General features: G+C 50.7%; 1 protein-coding gene across 4 annotated transcripts in view; it reads right to left on the bottom strand.

Moving 5' to 3' along the window:
• gbe1b (glucan (1,4-alpha-), branching enzyme 1b) overlaps window positions 1–19124 on the bottom strand; it is a 394510-nt gene that overhangs the window by 119571 nt on the left and 255815 nt on the right. For all 4 annotated transcript variants that reach the window (XM_052014127.1, XM_052014129.1, XM_052014128.1 and 1 more), the window contains exons 6-7: window positions 18317–18407; window positions 8547–8756 (exon numbers count right to left, since the gene is read on the bottom strand). In XM_052014127.1, coding sequence (XP_051870087.1) covers window positions 8547–8756; window positions 18317–18407 — 301 coding nt within the window. The remainder of the gene's footprint in view (window positions 1–8546; window positions 8757–18316; window positions 18408–19124) is intronic.

The raw sequence follows: 19124 nt of genomic DNA, 5'->3' as shown, positions 1-19124 counted from the left end.
AGGATGTGCTCCCACACTAGACGCTGGGTTGGGCAACTCACGGCTCGGACAGTGCTGATACACTCAGTGAGCAGTACGTGTTCTGTTAGATATTCATTTCATTATTTCAGGATAGTCACAAACACTGCACTTTTCCAATCTCTGGTGACTTTTAAAAAGGTTCCTTTTTCATAATTTAGCAGTGCCTGTCATTGTTGAGCAGGAAGGAGACCAATTAGTTCACAGCACCAACACTGTTCAAAATGTTGGAGAGGTAAGCAAAAAAAGTGCAGTTTTGTAGAAACAGGAGAAGTGTTTCCCTGGCTGAACCAGAAAGTCAAGCCTTGAAACCGACATCACAAGTAAGGGAAAATTATTACCCTACACACTGAAATGTAATGCTCTTCTGTTCAATGTGTTGTGAGGAACAGCTACTCTTTGATGATAGAATTATACAGCACAGGAACAGGCCCTTCACCCATCCACCCGCTGAACGTGATGCCATCGATGCGAGTCCCATTGGCTACAGTAGCTCTGTCTCCCTCCACACCATTCCTACGCACCTGTCCAAGTGCCGTTTAAAAATGTGGTGAGAGTACATGCCTTCTCAAGGTATTCACCACCCTCCGCTTGAAAAAACCTGCTCCTCAGATCCTCATAGAACCAAAGAAAACTACAGCACAGAAAACCAGGCCATTTGGCTCTTCTAGTCTGTGCCGAAACATTATTCTGCTAGTCCCATTTACCTGCCCCCAGCACATACCCCTCCAGACCTCTCCCGTCCATGTATCTATCCAATTACTCTTAAAAGTTAAAAGCAAGCCCGCATTTACCACATCAGATGGCAGCCCATTCCACATTCCCACCACTCTTTGAGTGAAGAGTTCCCTCTAATGTTCCCCCTAAACCTTTCCCCTTTCACCCTAAAGCCATGTCCTCTCATACTTATCTCTCCTAATCTAGGTGGAAAGACCGTACCTGCATTAACTCTGTCTATGCCCCTCATCATTTTGTAAAACTCTATCATATCTCCCCTCAATCTTCTCCGCTCCAAGGAATAAAGTCCTAACATGCTCAATCTTTCCTGTAACTCAACTCCTGAAGACCCGACAACATTCTTGTAAATCTCCTCTGCAGTCTTTCAATCTTACTGATATCCTTCCTGTAGTTCGGCGACCAGAACTGCACACAATATTCCTAAATTTGGTCTCACCAATGACTTATACAACTTCACCAAAACATCCCAACTCCTATACTCAATACTTTGATTATGAATGCCAGGATGCCAAAAGCCTTCTTTACAACCCTTGTCTACCTGTGACGCCAACTTTCAGGGAATTATGTATCTGAACTCCCAGATCCCTTTGTTCCTCCGCACTCCCCAGTGCCCTACCATTTACTGTGTGTGTCCTAACTTGATTTGTCCTTCCAAAAATGCAACACCTCACACTTGTCTGCATTAAATTCCATCAGCCATTTTCTGGCCCATTTTTCCATCTGGTCCAGATCCTTCTGCAAGCTTTGAAAGCCTTCCTCGCTGTTCACTACACCTCCATCTCCTGTAAATCTCTCCCCCTCATGTTAACCTGTGCCCTCTGGTTCTGCCCTGTGGAAACACTCTGACTGTCTACCCTATCGATGCCCCTCATAACTTTATAAACCTCTGAAAGGCCACCCCTCAGTCTCCTACACTCCAGTGAGAACAAACTCAGCTATTCAACCTCTCCTTATAACTGCAGACCGGGAGAACACTGGTCACACGCAGGACAGCGCGGGCCGGGAGAACGTCACATGCAGGACAGCGCGGGCTGGGAGAATGTCACACGCAGGACAGCGCGGGCTGGGAGAATGTCCACACGCAGGACAGCGTGGGACGGGAGAACAATGTCACAACGCAGGACAGCGCGGGGCCAGGAGAACACTGTCACACGCAGGACAGCGCGGACCGGGAGAACAATGTCACACGCAGAACAGCGCGGACCGGGAGAACAATGTCCACACGCAGAACAGCGCGGGCTGGGAGAATGTCCACACGCAGGACAGCGCGGGCTGAGAGAACACTGTCACACGCAGGACAGCACGGGCCAAGAGAACACTGTCACACGCAGGACAGCGCGGGCTGGGAGAACGTCACAACGCAGGACAGCGCGGGCGGGAGAACAATGTCACACGCAGGACAGCGCGGGCTGAGAGAACACTGTCACACGCAGGGCAAGCGTGGGCTGGGAGAACAATGTCACATGCAGGACAGCACGGGCTGAGAGAACATTGTCACAAGCCGCAGGACAGCGCGGGCCAAGAGAACACTGTCACAACTCAGGACAGCGCGGGCCGGGAGAACGTCACAACGCAGGACAGCGCGGGGCAGGGCCAGAGAGGGCTGTGGAGACTGCAGGATGGGGAAGGGGGGGCCAGGCCTGGGATATTCCCTCCTGCTTCCCCCACAGGTGGGGGACTCTCCCCTCCCCTCCCCTCCCCTCCGGACAGGCTGGGTCTGTTCCCCTCTCCCCACACACAGGGCAGTGGGAGTGTGGAATGGATTGTGTGCTGAGACAGTGTCACAGAGTTACACAGCACAGAAGCAGGCCCTTCGGCCCACTCGTCCATGCTGACCAAGTGCTTACCTGAGCTGGTCCCATTTGCCCGTGTTTGGCCCCTCTCCCTCTGAACCTTTCCCGTCCAGGTGCTGGTCAAATGTCCTTAAAGCCTTGTAAACTGTACCTGCTTCGACCACATCCTCCTGCAGCTTGTTCCACACACCTACCGCCCACTGTGGGGAAAACCTGACCCTCAGCTCCCCTTTAAACCTTTCCCCTCTCACCCTAAACCTGTGCCCTCTCGTGTTAGACTCTCCCACCCTAGGGAAACGAGTGACCTTTCACCCTATCTATACCCTTCAGGATTTTATAAAACTCTGTAAGATCACCCGTCAGCCTCCTACCACTCCCATACAACAGTGCAGCACAGGAACAGGCCCTTCGGCCCACCATGTCTGTGCCGACCATGAGGCCAAATCAAACTACATCTCTTCTTCCTGTACATGGACCATTCCCCTCCATTCCCTGCACATTCACGGGCCTGCTTAAAGTCTCTTAAACCCCTCTATCGTATCTGCCTCCACCCCCACCCCCACCCCCGGCAGCGCATTCCAGGCACCCACCGCTCTCTGTGTAAAAACCTGCCCCGCACAGCTCCTTTAAACTTTCCCTCTCTCACCTTAAATGCAGGTCCTCTAGTATTTGGATGTTTCTACCCTGGGAACACTGACTGTCTGCTCTATCCACGCCTCTCATCATTTATAAACTTCCTACCAGGTCTCCCCTCAGCCTCTGACACTCCAGGGAGAACAACCCAAGTGTGTCCAAACTCTCCTTATAGCTCATGCCCTCTGATCCAGGCAGCGTCCTGATAAACCTCTTCTGCACCCTCTCCACAGTCTCCACACCCTTCCTGTAATGGGGCGACCAGATCTGCACACACTGCTCCAACTAACCAAAGTTTTACACAGCTGCAACATGACTTCAGACTCCCATACTCAACGCCCCAACCAATGAAGGCAAGCGTGCCAGACGTCTTCTTTACCACCCTATCTACTTGCATGGCCACTGTTAGGGAGCTATGGACTTGGACCCCAAGGTCCCTCTGTACATCAGTGCTGTTAAGAGTCCTGCCATTAACTGTAAACTTTCCCCTTACATTTGACCTCCCAAAGTGCAACAGCTCACACTGGCCCGGATTAGACCCCATCTGCCATTTCTCCCTCGTATAGCTGCAGCAGATCGATATCCCGCTGCGTCCTTTGGCAACCTTCTACACTGTCCACAATATCATCAATCTTTGTGTCATCTGCAAACTTACTACCCCCTCATCTACATATCACAAACAGAGGTCCCAGTACAGAGCCCTGCAGAACACCACTGGTCACAGACCTACAGCCAGAATAATACCCCTCCACCACTACCCTCTGTCTTCTACGGGCAAGCCAATTCTGAATCCAAACAGCCAAGTCTCTGTGGATCTTGTGCATCTTCTGGATGAGCCTCCCATGAGGAACCATGTTGAATGCCTTACTAAAACCCATGTAGACAACATCCACAGCTCTGCCTTCCTCCATCACCACCCTTGTCACCTCCTCAAAATAATCAAGTCAGTAACTCTTCAGCCCTGCACCAGGTTTGGTGGGATTTCTCCTTCAGGGTGGCAGACGAGGCCTTTTCCCCATTTTCAGTGAAACTTCTTCATGGATATGTGAAATAGTTGCAATTCCACCACCAATCGGGGGTGGGGCTGTGCCTATACACACATCCATCACCGTCACAGGCTGCTGTGAAGACAAGCTTCACCCACCAGTTACGTGTGTGGGGGGTGGGAGTGATGAATTCTTTTTGTCCCCAACATCGCAGCCCCACAGGTGTGTTGTCCCACTGGGAGGGGCACCGGTGTGTTAACATCCCGAGGTTATGGCCCATTGCAGCAGAGACCATTAACTCAGCACACAGAGTGGGGTGTGTCAGTGACACACAGAGCAAGGTGTGCCAATGACACACAGAGCGGGTTGTGCCAGTGACACACAGAGTGGGATGTGCCAGTGGCACAGAGAGCAGGGTGTGCCAGTGACACAGAGAGCTGGGTGTGCCAGTGACACACAGAGCAGGATGTGCCAGTGACACGCAGAGCACGGTGTGCCAGTGACACACAGAGCGGGGTGTGTCAGTGACACACAGAGCACGGTGTGCCAGTGACACACAGAGCGGGGTGTGCCAGTGACACACCGCAGTACGAATGGCTTGCAGCATTAAACAGCTGCTCTGGGCTCCAGTGAGGGCTCAGGAAACCTGCCACAACAGTGGGTCCTGCTGCATAAACTCACATAAACACTTGGTGTCGGAGAATTCTACAAAAGGAGACGGGCCCTTTGGCCCAGTGCGTCCATGCTGACCAAGATACTTAACTGAGCCAGTCCCAATTGCCTGCATTTGGACCGTATTCCTCTAAACCTCAGACACAAGAGACTGCAGATTGTCTCTTTCTGGAAATATATTTTATTATGAATAAAGTTTATTTTTGATTTAAAAAATCTGAACCAAAAAGGTGCTGGAGGAACAGTGGGTCAGGCAGCATCTGCGGAGGGAAATGGCCAGTCGAGGTTTGGGGTCGAAACCGTCTCTCCCTGTTCCCACTCTGCGAGTTCTCCTGCATTCAGGATGAAGGAACTCGAGCCAACATGTCACCTGTCCATTTCCCATTGCACACCATTCCCCACCCTCCGGTCCTCCAGTGCCTCACCTGTGGCTAAACATGATACCAATATCTCTGCCGGGGCCCCAGCAGGTTCTTTCCTGACTCCCCGCAAAGTCCTAGGATACACTTGGTCAGGCCCCAGGGATTTATCCCAAGACAGCCAGCACTCTCCTGTTGTAATGTGGATAGCTTTAAGACATCACTGTTCCCTTCCCTGAACTCCCTAGCTTCCACAACCTTGTCCACGGTAAACACAGAAAATAAATATTCATTTATGAGCGCCCATCTCCTGTGGCTCCACACAGACGACCACATTGATTCTTCAGGGGACTTATTCTCTCCCTAGTTACCCCTTTGCTCTTAATATACTTGTAGAATCTCTCAGGGTTCTCCTTTAATTATCTGCCAAGGATATCTCGTGTCCCCTTTTTGACCTCCTGATTTTCTTCTTGTGTACTCCTACATCCATTATACTCCTCAAGGGATTCTCTTGATCCCAGCTGTCTATACCTGACATATGCCTTGTTTTTCCTGTTTTTCCTGACCAGACCCTCAATATTCCTCATAACCTACCCCTGCCAGCCTTGCCTTTCCAACAGGAACATGCTGACCTTGAATTCTCCCTACCTGGGGCAGGGCTGAAGAGTTACAAACTTGACTGAGTTTTTTGAGCATGTGACGAAGTTGATCAATGAAGGTAGAGCAGTGGATGTTGTCTACATGGATTTTGGTAAGGCATTGAATTCTCCTGATCTCACTTTTAAAAACATCCCACTTGCCAGACATCCTTTCAGCTGCAAACAGCCTCTCCCAATCAACCTTTGCTGTCAAATGCCTTTAAAATTAGCCCTGCCCCAATGTAGGACTTTAACTTGTGGACCAGTCCCAGCCTGTTCCATAACTATTTTAAAACTAACAAAATTATGATCACTGGTCCCAGAGTGCTCCCCCACTGACACCTCAGTCACTTGCCCTGCCTCATTTCCTAATACTTGTAAAGACTGTGGAAATTTATGTTTAGTTTATGTTTTGCTTGTGAATGTTGTGTATTTAATGCTGTGTGCCTGTGATACTCCTGCTAGTAAGTTTTTCAATGCAGCTGTACATTCATAAACTCAACTTTAACTTTTTTTGACTTTGGAGGTCCAGTGTTGCCCCTCTCTGTCAGGACCATCTACACATTGCTTGGAAAACTTTCCTGCACTCACGACACATTCTGCCCAATCTAATATCTCAGCACCATGTCAGTGCCAGCCAACATGAAGGAAGTTAAAAAACCCTGTTATTACAACCTTATTATTCCGACAGCTGTCTACGATCTCCCGACATATTGGTCCCTCTAATTCCCACTCATTATTGGGGGGCCTGTTGTACAAACCCATCAAGGTGACCATCCCCTTCTTATTTCTCAGCTCCACCCATAAAGCCTCACTGGACTTCAGTAATTCAACCTCAGTCACTTCATCTCGGACTACAGCCACGGTGTTCTCCCCAATTAAAAGCACAACTGCCCCTCCTTCCTTACCCCACCTCCATCACATCTGAAGCATCCGTAACCCAGAACATTGAGCTGCCAGTCCTGCCCATCCCTCAACTATGTTTCTGCAGGCCCCATATCCAGGCCCCATGTAGCTGTCCATGTCAGGAGTTAGGCTTCTTGCATTAAAATAAATGCATTTCTGTTGACCAGACCTTCCTCACTGCCTGTCTTGCTCCTGCCTGTCCTGCCTACTGAATCTGCTCACTTTAACTTCCACATTTGCCTCAACTTTCTCATCTGCCACACTACTGCTTTAGGTCCAATCCCCTGCTAGACTAGTATAAACCCTTCTGAGTAGCTCTAGCAAATCTCCCTACCAGGCTATTGGTTCCCCTCTAGTTCAGGTGCAACCCCTTCCTCCAGTACATTTCATCCCTGCCCCAGAAGAGATCCCAATGGTCCAAGAACCTGAATCCCTCCCTCTTGCATCAGCTCCTCAGCCATGCATTCATCTGCACTGTCCTCCTATTCTTACCCTTACTAGCACATGACACTGGGAGTAATCCAGAGATCGCTACCCCTGAGGTCCTGATTTTCAATCTCGTGCCTATCTCCCTATATTGACACCGCAGGACCCCATCCCTTTTCTACCCATGTTGTTTGTGCAAATGTGCATAGTAACTTCTGGCTGCTCACCTTCCCCTTGGGAATGTTCTGCAGCCGCTCAACCCTGGCACCAGGGAGGAAACGCACCGTCCTGGGGTCTCACTCGCGGCCACAGAAATACCTGGCTCTGCCTCTGACTAAAGAGTCCCCTATCACTATTGCCCACCTAGTCCTTGACCTATGCTGCTGTACACTTTCCCCCATGATCATTACCACCCCACCCCCCCAGCAGTGTCCAATACAGTACAGCTGTGAGAGAGGGGAACAGCCGCAGGAGACTCCTGCAACACCTGTTCCTCCTGGTGGTCACCCACCTTTGGTGTCACCATCTCGCTGAAGCTCCTGTCTAGAACACTCTCTGCCCCCTGTATCCAGTGCATTCAATGACCCTCAGAATGCAGCCTTGGGGCAGATCATTCCAATGATTCAACATCTGTCTCAGAGAAGAACCTCCTCCTCAGTCCGCTGTGGCCGATCCCCTATCCTGACGTGATACCTCCAAGTCTAGACTGTCCAGCCTAGGCCACAGGTGTCCATCTGCCTTGTGAATTCTACATGCTTCAGCCAATGGTTCCTTTCAACTCCAGACAACCTACCTCTGCAGCGTCACCTCCCACTGGGCAGAGGCTAGAGTCAGGGGGACGGTGGGAGAGGAGGGCATCAGGAGGGAGATACACAGACAGAGAGGCCTGAGCAGCCTGAGGAAGACTCCTTGGGCTGGAGCCTTCAGAACCAGGAGCTGACTGCTGGGCAGACCGATGTGACCATTTGTGCCCAACATTCCTACCTGGTGGCCTCACTGAGCAACCCTCCTTCTCCCCAGCTTCCCCCCTGCACACAACTCATTCAGGCATGAACCATGTACAGCAAGAACTGATCATCAACGTCTGAGTAAAAAAAAGGAATAAAAAAAGAGATTATAATTCAAACAAAGCAATTCTGATTTCAGAGCCTTCTGGCAAAACTTTCTAAAATATCCATCTGAAAGAGCCCTTGGAGAATTAATTAGAGAGAGTTACAAAGAATTTGTTCAGCTTCAACAGCAGGATGCTGTCTGAAAGAAAATCTTAACAGTCCCCTGTTACCTTGGGACATATAAATGGGCAGAAGGGAGGGGGAGTGGAAGGAATGAAACGGCGGCACTAATAGGCGGAGAAGGACATGTAGGGAAAGCACTTACTTTGAATAGTTGAAGATCCTGCTGTCCCACAGGCTGTGTGTGCCACGGCTGCCTGAGTGGAAGAAGCAGGAATCAGTGCCGTCAAAGAGATTCAGCCCGTCTTCCGTGTTTTTCGATGCGTGACTGTGGACAACATCAAGGAGCACCAGCAATCCCATCGAGTGGGCCGTGTCAACCAGTTCCTTCAGCTCATCCGGGGTCCCATAGCGGCTGTGAACACACACACACACACACACACACACACACACACACACACACACACACACACACACACACACACACACACAGACAGAGACACACACACACACACACACACACACAGAGACACAGACAGACAGACAGACAGACACACACACACACACACACACACACACACACACACACACACACACACACAGAGCAACCGTTAGCTTTTTCTTGTCATCTTTTGTTTTGCTCTTTAAAGCTGATGATCTGTGCTGCTCTCTGGGTCTTTACATAAACTTCCTCACAAACAGGCTGTCATCTTTTATTTTTGTTGTTGAGGAAAATCAATACAGAATAACAAGACGGTGGCGAGGCTGAATGGAGGGAGAGAGAGAGATAGAGAGAGAGAGAGAGATTGTGTGTCAGAGAGAGAGATCGATAGATAGAGGGAGAGAGGGGGAAAGGTGAAGGGAGAGAGAGAAGGAGAAAATCAGAGACAGGAAGGGAGAGAAGGGCATAGAGGAAAGGGAGGGCTTGGGGGAAGAGGGCAGGTGGAGCGGAGCAAGAGGTGGAGGGGTAGGGTGAGGGCTGAGGGGGGTAGAGCAAGGGGAAGTAGGGCGAGGGGGATAGTGAGGGGTTAGGGTGAGGGGGTAGTGTGAGGGTGGGGTAAGGGGAGGTGGGGTAGGACGAGGTGGAGTAGGGTGAGGGGGAGGGCGAGGGGAAGGGCGAGGGGGGTAGGGTGAGGTGGGTAGGGCGAGGGGGAGGGGTGAGGGGATAGGGCAAGGGGGTAGGGTGAGGGGGATAGGGCAAGGGGGAGGGTGAGGTGGGGTAGGGTGAGGGGGAGGGCAAAAGGGTAGGGTGAGGGCGAGGGTGAGGGCGAAGGGGGTAGGGTGAGGGTGAGGGGGTGGGGCAAGGGGGAGTGTGATGGGGTGGGTGAGGGGGAAGGGTGAGGGCGGGGGGTAGGGCGAGTGGGGTAGGGCGAGGGGGAGGGGAGGGCAAGGGGGTAGGGTGAGGGGGAAGGGCGAGGGGGTAGGGTGAGGGGTTGGGGCAAGGAGGGAGTGCGATGGGGTAGGGCGAGGGGGGTAGGGTGAGGGGGAAGGGCGAGGGGGAAGGGGTTAGGGTGAGGCGGGTAGAGCGAGGGGGAGGGCGAGGGGGTAGGGTGAGGGGGCGTAGGTTGAGGGGGAGGGCCAGGAAATGAACACAATACAGGTGTCCATGATGTGAAAAGTCCATTACCGAGGTGAGTGAGTGATGGGAGGAGCCAGTAGAGAGGCAGTCCTGATTGGCTGATTGAGACACATGGCAGCCAATTGTAACATTTGAGAGAAGTTTGGATAGGTCCATGGATTGGGGGGGATTGGAGGGATATGGTCCTTGAGCAGGTAGACGGGTCGGCATGGACCAGATGGGCTGAAGGGCCTGTTTCTGTGCAGTAGTGCTCTGTGACTCTAATAAAAAGGAGGCAAGGTAAAGTGGAGCACCCATTGATGGAGTGGCCAGTATTTGTGGCTTTGGCTCAGTGAGAAGAGTGACAGGTAAGAACAGGCAAGGTCCATTACTTTTAACTTTTTGTACTTTGAAGCAGGCAGGATGGTGGTCGGGGCAGTGACACGCTCCTCCTGCAGGATGTGGAGATCAGAGAGACTTGCAGTGTCCCTGAGGTCTACACCTGTGGGAGGTGAGCCAGGGAGGACAGGGTCAAGAAAGGAGCTGGAGCTGGATGTACTTAGGACCATCCAGGGTGCCAAGAGCATCATAGACAAGAGCATTAGTGAGGTGGTCACAGTGCAGGTGCAGGCTGTGGGTAGTTGGGTGACCACCAGGAAGAGCAAGGGGAGTAGGCAGAGAGTGCAGCAACTCCTGTGGCCTTTCCCCTCAAAAACAAGCGTACCATTTTCGATAGGGTTGTTGGGGCAGATGTCCTTTCAGGAGAAAGCAGCAGTAGTCACCATGACTGGCCCTGCGACACAGCAGGGAAGGATGAAGGCAGACAGGACTTCAGTGATCGGGTTCTCAATAGTCAGCAGGGCAGACAGGAGGTTCTGTGGCCGCGAGTGAGACTCCAGGATGGTGTGTTGCCTCCTGGTGCCAGGGTTGGGGATGTCTCAGAGCGGCTGCAGAACATTCTCAAAGGGCAGGGTGAGCAGCCAGAAGTGTGCACGTTTGGCACAACTGACATGGGTAGAGAAAGGGATGAGGTCCTGCAGCGTGAACAGAGGGAGTTAGGGAAGAAATTAAGAAGCAGGACCTCCAGGGTAGTAATATCTGGATCACTCCCAGTGCCACGTGATAGTGAGGGCAGGGACAGGAGGAAGATGGCAGATGAATGTGTGGCTGAGGAGTTGGTGCAGGGGGCAGGGATTCTGAATTTTGGATCATTGGGATCTCTTCTGGGGCAGGGGCGACCTGTCCAAGAGGGTCAGGTTGCCCCAGAACTGGAAGGGGAGCAATATCCAGAGGGCAGGTTAGTGCGACTAGGGAGGATTTAAACTAGATTCGCCAGGGGTGGGGGGGGGGGGGGAATCTCATGAGGCAATTGGGTGACTAGATAGTGGCAGAGAAGGCAGCGAATTGAACCAGGCAGCACAGGAAGGAGCATGGCGAAGAGCGAAGGAAGTTGGTTCGATTAAATTGCACTTACTTTAGCTGATCAACATCCCCCTGTTGATAACCTTCTTCATTGCCCACTATATCACCTACTTTAGTGCCATCTGCAAACTTACTGACCACACCTTGCACAATCTCATCCAAATCGTTGATATGGATGACAAACAACAATGGGTCCAGCACCGACCCCTGAGACACACCACTGGTCACGGGCCTCCGGTCTGAGAAACAACCTTCCACCATCAGCCTCTGCTTCTACCGCATCAAGCCAATTGTGCATCCAATTAGCCAGCTCTCCTTGGATCCCATGCTACCTAACCATCCAGAGCAGCCTACCATGTGGAACCTTATCAAAGGCCTCAATGAAGTCCATAAAACCATGTCTACTGCCCTGTCCTCATCAGCTTTCTTGTCACCTCATCAGTATGTTCAGGAAAGTTTCCTCAGGCAATATATAAAGGGCCCTACCAGGGAGAGGGCAAAGCTTGATCTACCCCTGGGAAATAAGGAAGGGCAATTGACTGAGGTCACGGTAGGGGAGCACTTTGGGACCAGTGACCATAGTTCCATTAAAATAGGTTGGAAAGGGAAAGAAACTGGTCCGCAGGTTCAAGTTCTAAATTGGGCAAGGCTAATTTGATGGTATTAGACAGGAGCTTGTAAAGGTTGATTAGGCTAGGTTGTCTGAATGCAAAGGGAACTCTGGTAAGTGGGAAGTTTTTAAAATTGAGATAGCAAAAGTTCAAGGAGTACATGTTCCTGTTAAAGTAAAAGGCAAAACTGCTGGGAGTTGGGAACCCTGGCTATCAAGGGATATAGTAACCCTGATCACGAGAAGGGAGAACGGCTTGGGTCAGATACAGGCAACTGGGATCAAGTGAATCACTGGAGATATACAGAGGATGCTGGAATACACTCAAGTAGGAAATTAGGTGGGCCAAGAGGGGGCGTAAGATGGCTTTGACAGAGAAAATTTAAGGAGAATCCTAAGAGATTCTCCTTAAATCTGAGAGAAGGACTAGGGAGAAGATAGGACCCTTAAAGACCAAGACGGAAACCTATGTGTGGAGCCACTGCAGGTGGGCAGAGTTCTCAGTGATTATTTCTCCTGCTTTTACCAGGGAGAAAGATGTGAAGACCTGGGAACCTGGCAAAGTTAATGGAGGTGTTTTTAGGAGCAGTCCATATCGCAGCAGAAGAGATTTTGCATGTGTTCAGATGTATGAAGGTAAACAAATCTCCAGGTCCAGATGAGGTATATCCAAGAACACTATGGGAAGCTAGAGAAGAAGTTGTGGGAGCTCTCGCTGAGATATTTGCAACATCGCTATCCTCTGGCAAGGTGCCGGAAGAATGGAAGTTAAGAAATGTTGTGCCTTTATTTAAGAAGGGCTGTAAGAATAGACCCGTTAGCCTAACATCTGTGGTAGGTAAGATGCTGGAAAGTGTTCTGAGGGATACGATGTACTCACATTTGGAAAGACAGGGATGGATTAAGGGTAGTCAGCATGGCTTCGTGCGTGGGAGATCGTGTCTTACGAATTTGATAGAGTTTTTTGATGAAGTGATGAGAAAGGTTGACAAGGGGAGGGTGGTAGACTCTATATATATGGATTTCAGTAGGGTTTTTGATAAGGTTCCACATGGTAGGCTGCTCTGGAAGGTTAGATTGCATGGTATCCAAGGAGAGCGAGCAAACTGGATACAGAATTGACTGGATGGTAGGAAACAGAGGGGATGGTGGAAGGATTTTCTCAGACCGGAGGCCCGTGACCAGTGGTGTGCCCCGGGGTTGGTGCTGGGTCCATTGTTATTTGTCAATTTGGACACGATTTGGATGAGAATATATGAGGGACAGTTAGTTTTCATTGTACCTTGGTACATGTGACAATAATGATAGACTGACCACCCCAGCATCAGCGTCAGTGCTTTGCTGTGTGCCAGTGTCCCGGGCACATCGGTGCTCTCCTCCACCACTGTCCCTGTTGTCCCCGCACCGGCTGTGTCCTCTCCCACTGATCCGCGCTCTCTCTAATGCTCTGACTAGGAGCAGGTTGGAAGGGCAGTTACTGTCCAGTGATGTTTACAGAGGTGGGCTGCCTCCATCCCTGACACTCTTCAACAGTGCCTTTCGTCTGCTGCCTTCCGATCTGTGGGATCTGTTCTGGGGTCCATGGAATCTTAATAGAACCAACCATAGAACCATACAGCACAATAGATGACAACCAATGCGTCAGCTCCTTCAACCGTGCCCCCCCCCAACCCCCCCCCCCCCCAGGGTGCAGGTACCAGGTCCGCAGAATCTATCACCTAGCAGGACTTTTTTTGTACTTCCTACCAATAATGCTAATTCCTTTTAGCACCTCGCTCTGTTGTTCTCCAATGTTTCTGCATGGTTCTGTTGGGTCTCGATACAACAGTGCGGGAGGAACAGACAGAGAGGTCGGAGTGGGAGAGGGATGAAGAATCCAAGCTGACAGATGACTGGAAGTTTGGGGTCACCATGTAGCTCCTGCACAAAATGGTCACCCAATCTGCACGTAGGTTCCTCAGTGTGGAGGAGACATCATTGGTATTGGTATTGGTTCATTATTGTCACTTGTACCGAGGTACAGTGAAAAACTTGTCTTGCATACCGATCGTACAGGTCAATTCATTACACAGTGCAGTTACATTGAGTCAGTACAGAGTGCATTGATGTAGTACAGGTAAAAACAATAACAGTACAGAGTAAAGTGTCACAGCTACAGAGAAAGTGCAGTGCAATAAGGTGCAAGGTCACAACAAGTGATGTGAGGTCATAGTCCATCTCATTGTATAAGGGAACCGTTCAATAGTCTTATCACAGTGGGGTAGAAGCTGTCCTTAAGTCTGGTGGTACGTGCCCTCAGGCTCCTGTATCTTCTACCCGATGGAAGAGGAGAGAAGAGGGAATGACCCAGGTGGGTGGGGTCTTTGATTATGTTGGCTACTTCACCAAGACAACGAGAGGTAAAGACAGAGTCCAAGGAGGGGAGGCTGGTGTCTGTGATGCGCTGGGATGTGTCCACAACTCTCTGCAGCTTCTTGCGGTCCTGGGCAGAGCAGTTGCCATACCAAGCTGTGATACATCAAGATAGGATGCTTTCTATGGTGCATCAATAAAAGTTGGTGAGAGTCATCGCTCTGACTCATCGCTGTTTGAGATACGGCCTACAATGGTGGTATTATCTGCAAACTTGTAGATAGAGTTAGAGCAGAATCTGGCCACACAGTCGTGAGTGTATAGGGAGTAGAGTAGAGGGCTGAGGACGCAGCATTGTGGGGCACCAGTGTTGAGAATAATCATGCCAGAGGTATTGCTGCCTATCCTCACTGATTGCAGTCTGTTTGTTAGAAAGTCAAGGATCCAGTTACAGAGGGAGGTGTTGAGTCCTGGGTCTCGGAGTCTGGTGACAAGCTTGCTTGGAATTATTGTATTGAAGGCAGAGCTGTAGTCAATAACCAATAGTCTAACATATGTTTCTAACATTGGAAGTTGAGGAACAGCTTCAGGGCAGGCTGCAGCCCTCTGGAATTGGTATCGAATTTGACAATTTCAGATAACTCATTTTTCTTATTTCTATCATAATTGGCTGGTTCTGCTTCATATTATCCATCTGTGATATTAACTTACTTTTGCTCCCCACTGGCATTGCCTCTTCTGCAGTCCACTTCCTGCAGCTCTGAGCTGCATTCCACAGTTTTTACAAGGGCCTGTTTTCTCCCTCTCTACTGCCGGTCATTAATCTTTCATCCGCGTGTCCCCACGAACAGTTGATCCCTGGCCATCCTGGTCTCACCCTATCACAGATATTCCCTTTGTTCACTCCAGCTCTCCCCCAGCACTTGTTTGTACTTCAGATTTCTATCATCTGCAGTTTTTGATTTATCATCAACTCACAAGGAGACCGACACTAAATATTTCTTTAATTTCTCTGCCACTTCCTTGCCCACCAATATAATTTCACCTGTCTGTGTGTAAGGGCCCCAGTTAATGTTTTTCTTTGTACATGTCTACAGAAGCATTCAAGCTCTGTTTTTAAGTTTCTCACTTGAAGCTGGACAAACTGACGGAGAACATAGTCATCGAGCTACACAGCACGGAAACAGGCCCTTCGGGAGTCAGCCCCTCAGGTTCAAGGTAAGGAGTAAGAAGTGTACTGAGGACAGGTTTGGTCACCTTGTTATTGGAAAGTTGTGGTTAAATGGGAAAGAGTACAGAGAAGATTTACGAGGATGTTGCCAGGACTAGAGGGCCTGAGCTACAGGGAGATGTTGGCCAGGCTGGGTCTTTATTCCTTGGAATGTAGAAGAATGAGGAGCAACCTTATAGAAGAGGCATAGATAAGGTGGACAGTAACAGTCTTTTCCCCAGGGTAGGGGAGTCCAAAACTAGGGGCATAGGTTTAGGGTGAGAGGGGAAAGATTTAAAAGGGACCTGAGGGGCAACTTTTGCACGCAGAGGGTGGTGAGTGTGTGGAACGAGCTGCCAGAGGAAGTGGGTGAGGCAGGTGCAATAGTATCATTTAAGAAGCACTTGGATAGGTACATGGAGGGGCGGGGCTTGGAGGGATATGGGCCGAACACAGGAAATTGGGACTAGCTGGGTGGGCACTGTGGTCAGCATGGACTGGTTGGGCTGAAGGGCCTGGATCCGTGCTGTACTGCTCTATGACTCTGTGACTCAATGTAGAGGGGAATTGAGGAAGAACTTTTTCTCCTGAGGGTGGTTGGAATCTGGAGCGGACTGCCTGACTGGGTGGCAGAGACAGATACTCTCACACATATAAGCATCAGGACAAACACTTGAATCATTGGGCAGACAACACTGCAGACCAAGTGCTGGTTAACACCATTGATACAGATGGTCAGCCTGGACATGTAGGGCTGAAGCGCCTGTTCCTGTCCTGTGTGGCGGTACGAACGTCTGCCTCTAGGGAAGCCTTGGTGGAGGCAAATGTCCATTCCCACTCCACCCACTTCTGTGGGCTGAAGTCAAAGCTGATGGAGTCTGGAGCCCGGGAGACCTCCCTAATGAAGGGAGCAGCAGACGGTGCGGTGCGGCAGCAGCTAGGAATGGTCCTGAGGCTCGGTACCTGTGAGTGACAAGACCCTAACCTCCATGGACTAAGCAATCAAGACACATGTCAGCCTGTAACCGAGATCGCAAGAGGTAACAGATCTCAATGAGGACAAAAATGTCTTTTGAGCACTTTGAATAGCACAGATTGGGGGAAATTGCGTTAGTAAAAAGTGGTCGTTCTGTGAAAACTGTCATTTTTCAGACCAGTGGCGTTGAAAATCTCACTGAAGATAAATGTTCCTATTAAACCACTGTTGATGCCAGTTAGTCACAGAGTGGTACAGCACAGAGACAGGCCCTTCAGCCCAACACATCCATGCTGACCCTTTCTGCCATCTACACCAATCCACTTGCCCACATGTGGACCGTATCCATCTACACCTTGCCTACTGAAGTGCCTGCACCAATGCCTCTGAAATGCAGTGCGTGTATCTGATCCCTCCACCTCCTCTGGCAGCGCGTTCAGATATCACCCACTCTGTGTAAAAACTATCCCCTCAGAACCCTTTTAAATCTCCTTCCTGTCATTGTAAACCTGTGCCCCCTTGTTTTTGGTACCCCCATTATGGGAAAGAGATTCAATCTGCCCTATCTGTATCTCTTATAATTTTATACACTCCTATCAGGTCACCCCTCAGCCTCGTTCGCTCCAGGGAATAAAAGCCCAGCCTGTCTGATCCCTCCCCATAACTGAAGTCCTCCAGTCCAGACAACATCCTGGAGATCTCCTCTGCTGATCTCCAGCACAACCACGTGCTGCAGTGTGCTGCCCAGAATTGTTTCTGTACATCAATGCTCCGAAGGCTCCTGCCATTTAATGTATAACTTTCGGGTCATCCTTAAACTTACTAATCATACCTCCTATTCACCTTATCAAAGCCTTAGGGACTTGAACACCAAGGTCTCTCCGTTCACCAATGTGCCTCAGCACCCTGTTATTTACTGTACAGGTCTCCCGACTATGCGGGACTTTGTCAAATGTCTCACGAAAGACGTGGAGACAATACCTACAACCCAGTCTTCATCAATTGTCTCAGTCACCGCCTCAAAAAACTCAATCAGATTAGTGAGACAGGATTTCCCCTGCACAAAGCCATGCTGACTATTCCTGATCAGCCCGTCTTTCCAAAGGTACAGAAATCTTAGCTTTTAGAATTTTCTCCGGTAATTTCCCTCCCACTGACGCAAGGCTCGCCTGCCTGTAGTTACCTGGCTTATCCCTGCTGCCCTTCTTAGGTGAAGGAATGACATCAGCTGTCCTCCAGTCCTCTGGAACCTCACCCATGGGTAACGAAGACGCAAAAATCTCTATCAGGGACCCAGCTGTCTCCTCCCTTGCTTCCGATGGCATTCTGAGACAGGTCCCACCTGCTGTGGGGACTTTCAACCCCTTATGTGTTCCATGACATCTAAACCCCCCTCCCAATACCAACCTGCTCCAGACTATCCACGTACCCCTTCCTGAACTCACTGTCTCCCATTCCCTTCTCCTTGCTGAATACAGATGAGAAATTTCTTTCCCACTCTTTTCCTAGCTACCTTCTTGCTCCTGATAGGGAATGTCTTGGGATTCTCCTTAATCTCACCCGCAATGACATTTCATGACCCCTCTTTGCCCTCCTAATTTCTTTAAGTTCTCTCCTGCACCGTCTATCGTCCTCAAGGGACTCGCTTGATCCCAGCTGCCTGTACCTGACATATACTGCCTCCTTCTTCCTGACCAGAGCCTCGTTATCCCTCATCAGCCGGGGTTCCCTGACCCTGCCAGCCTTGCCCTTCGCTTCAGCTGGAACGTGTTGGCCAACTGTGTAAGAATCTGAACCAAACAGCGCAGTAGAAAATTTCAAGGAAAGACTCTGTGCATTGGTCATACCTCGATGCAGCAAAGAAGCTGGTCACTTGATAGCCAAAGCTGGCATAGTAGGCATGTTCCATGATGGCCATCAGCTGGATGCAGTTGTAACCTGCAGAGAAGCAGAGAGATAACGTGGCACATGGTACACCAGCCTGCTCCTTGTACAGCTCCCCTCAGATCACCGCTCGTCATTAGATGTCCCTCTCACGCTGCACTCTGCCCTCAGAGACCCACCATTCGGCCCAACCATCTCATGCTGGCTTGATGGACGATCCCACCAACCCTAGGCAGCCCTGCTCAGGGACCCAACAATATCACACTATAAAGAGCCAAGGTCCCCAAAACCTCTCGTACCTTGATCCAAAGAGAAGGGATCCCACACATGGAACATATTCCTTCGGGATTCCAGGTGAATGGAGGGGAGCACCAATTCTGGCAGCAGGAAGTGAAGGGCATGGCAGTGGCAATCCTCACAACCAGCGGAGTGGAGCAACGTGGAGGGACCGTGGTGGGAGGGGAGGAGGGGGGAGTGGGGGAGGGGGGCATGGGGGGTGGGGAGGGGAGTGGGGAAATGGGGAGTGGGGGGAGGGGGAGCAGGTGTGGTAGGAGGAATGGGGGACGGGGTAGGGGTGAGGTGGGGCTGGGGGAGTGGGGGAGTGGGGAAGGGGTAAGGCAGAGGAGGGGTGGGGAGGGGGAGTGGGGGAGGGGTAAGGCAGAGGAGGGGTGGGGAGGGGGAGTGGGGGAGGGGGGAGTGAGAATGCATTATACTGCAGAATTCTGGCAGGGACCCCCCACCCCACCCCCAACCCCAGGCAGAGGAAGAGAA

The sequence above is a fragment of the Pristis pectinata genome, chromosome 4, assembly GCF_009764475.1.
Source record: "Pristis pectinata isolate sPriPec2 chromosome 4, sPriPec2.1.pri, whole genome shotgun sequence".
NCBI classification, from domain to species: Eukaryota; Metazoa; Chordata; class Chondrichthyes; order Rhinopristiformes; family Pristidae; genus Pristis; species Pristis pectinata.
The sequence above is the reverse complement of the archived record's forward strand: the minus strand, read 5'-3'. Positions and strand labels throughout refer to the sequence as shown.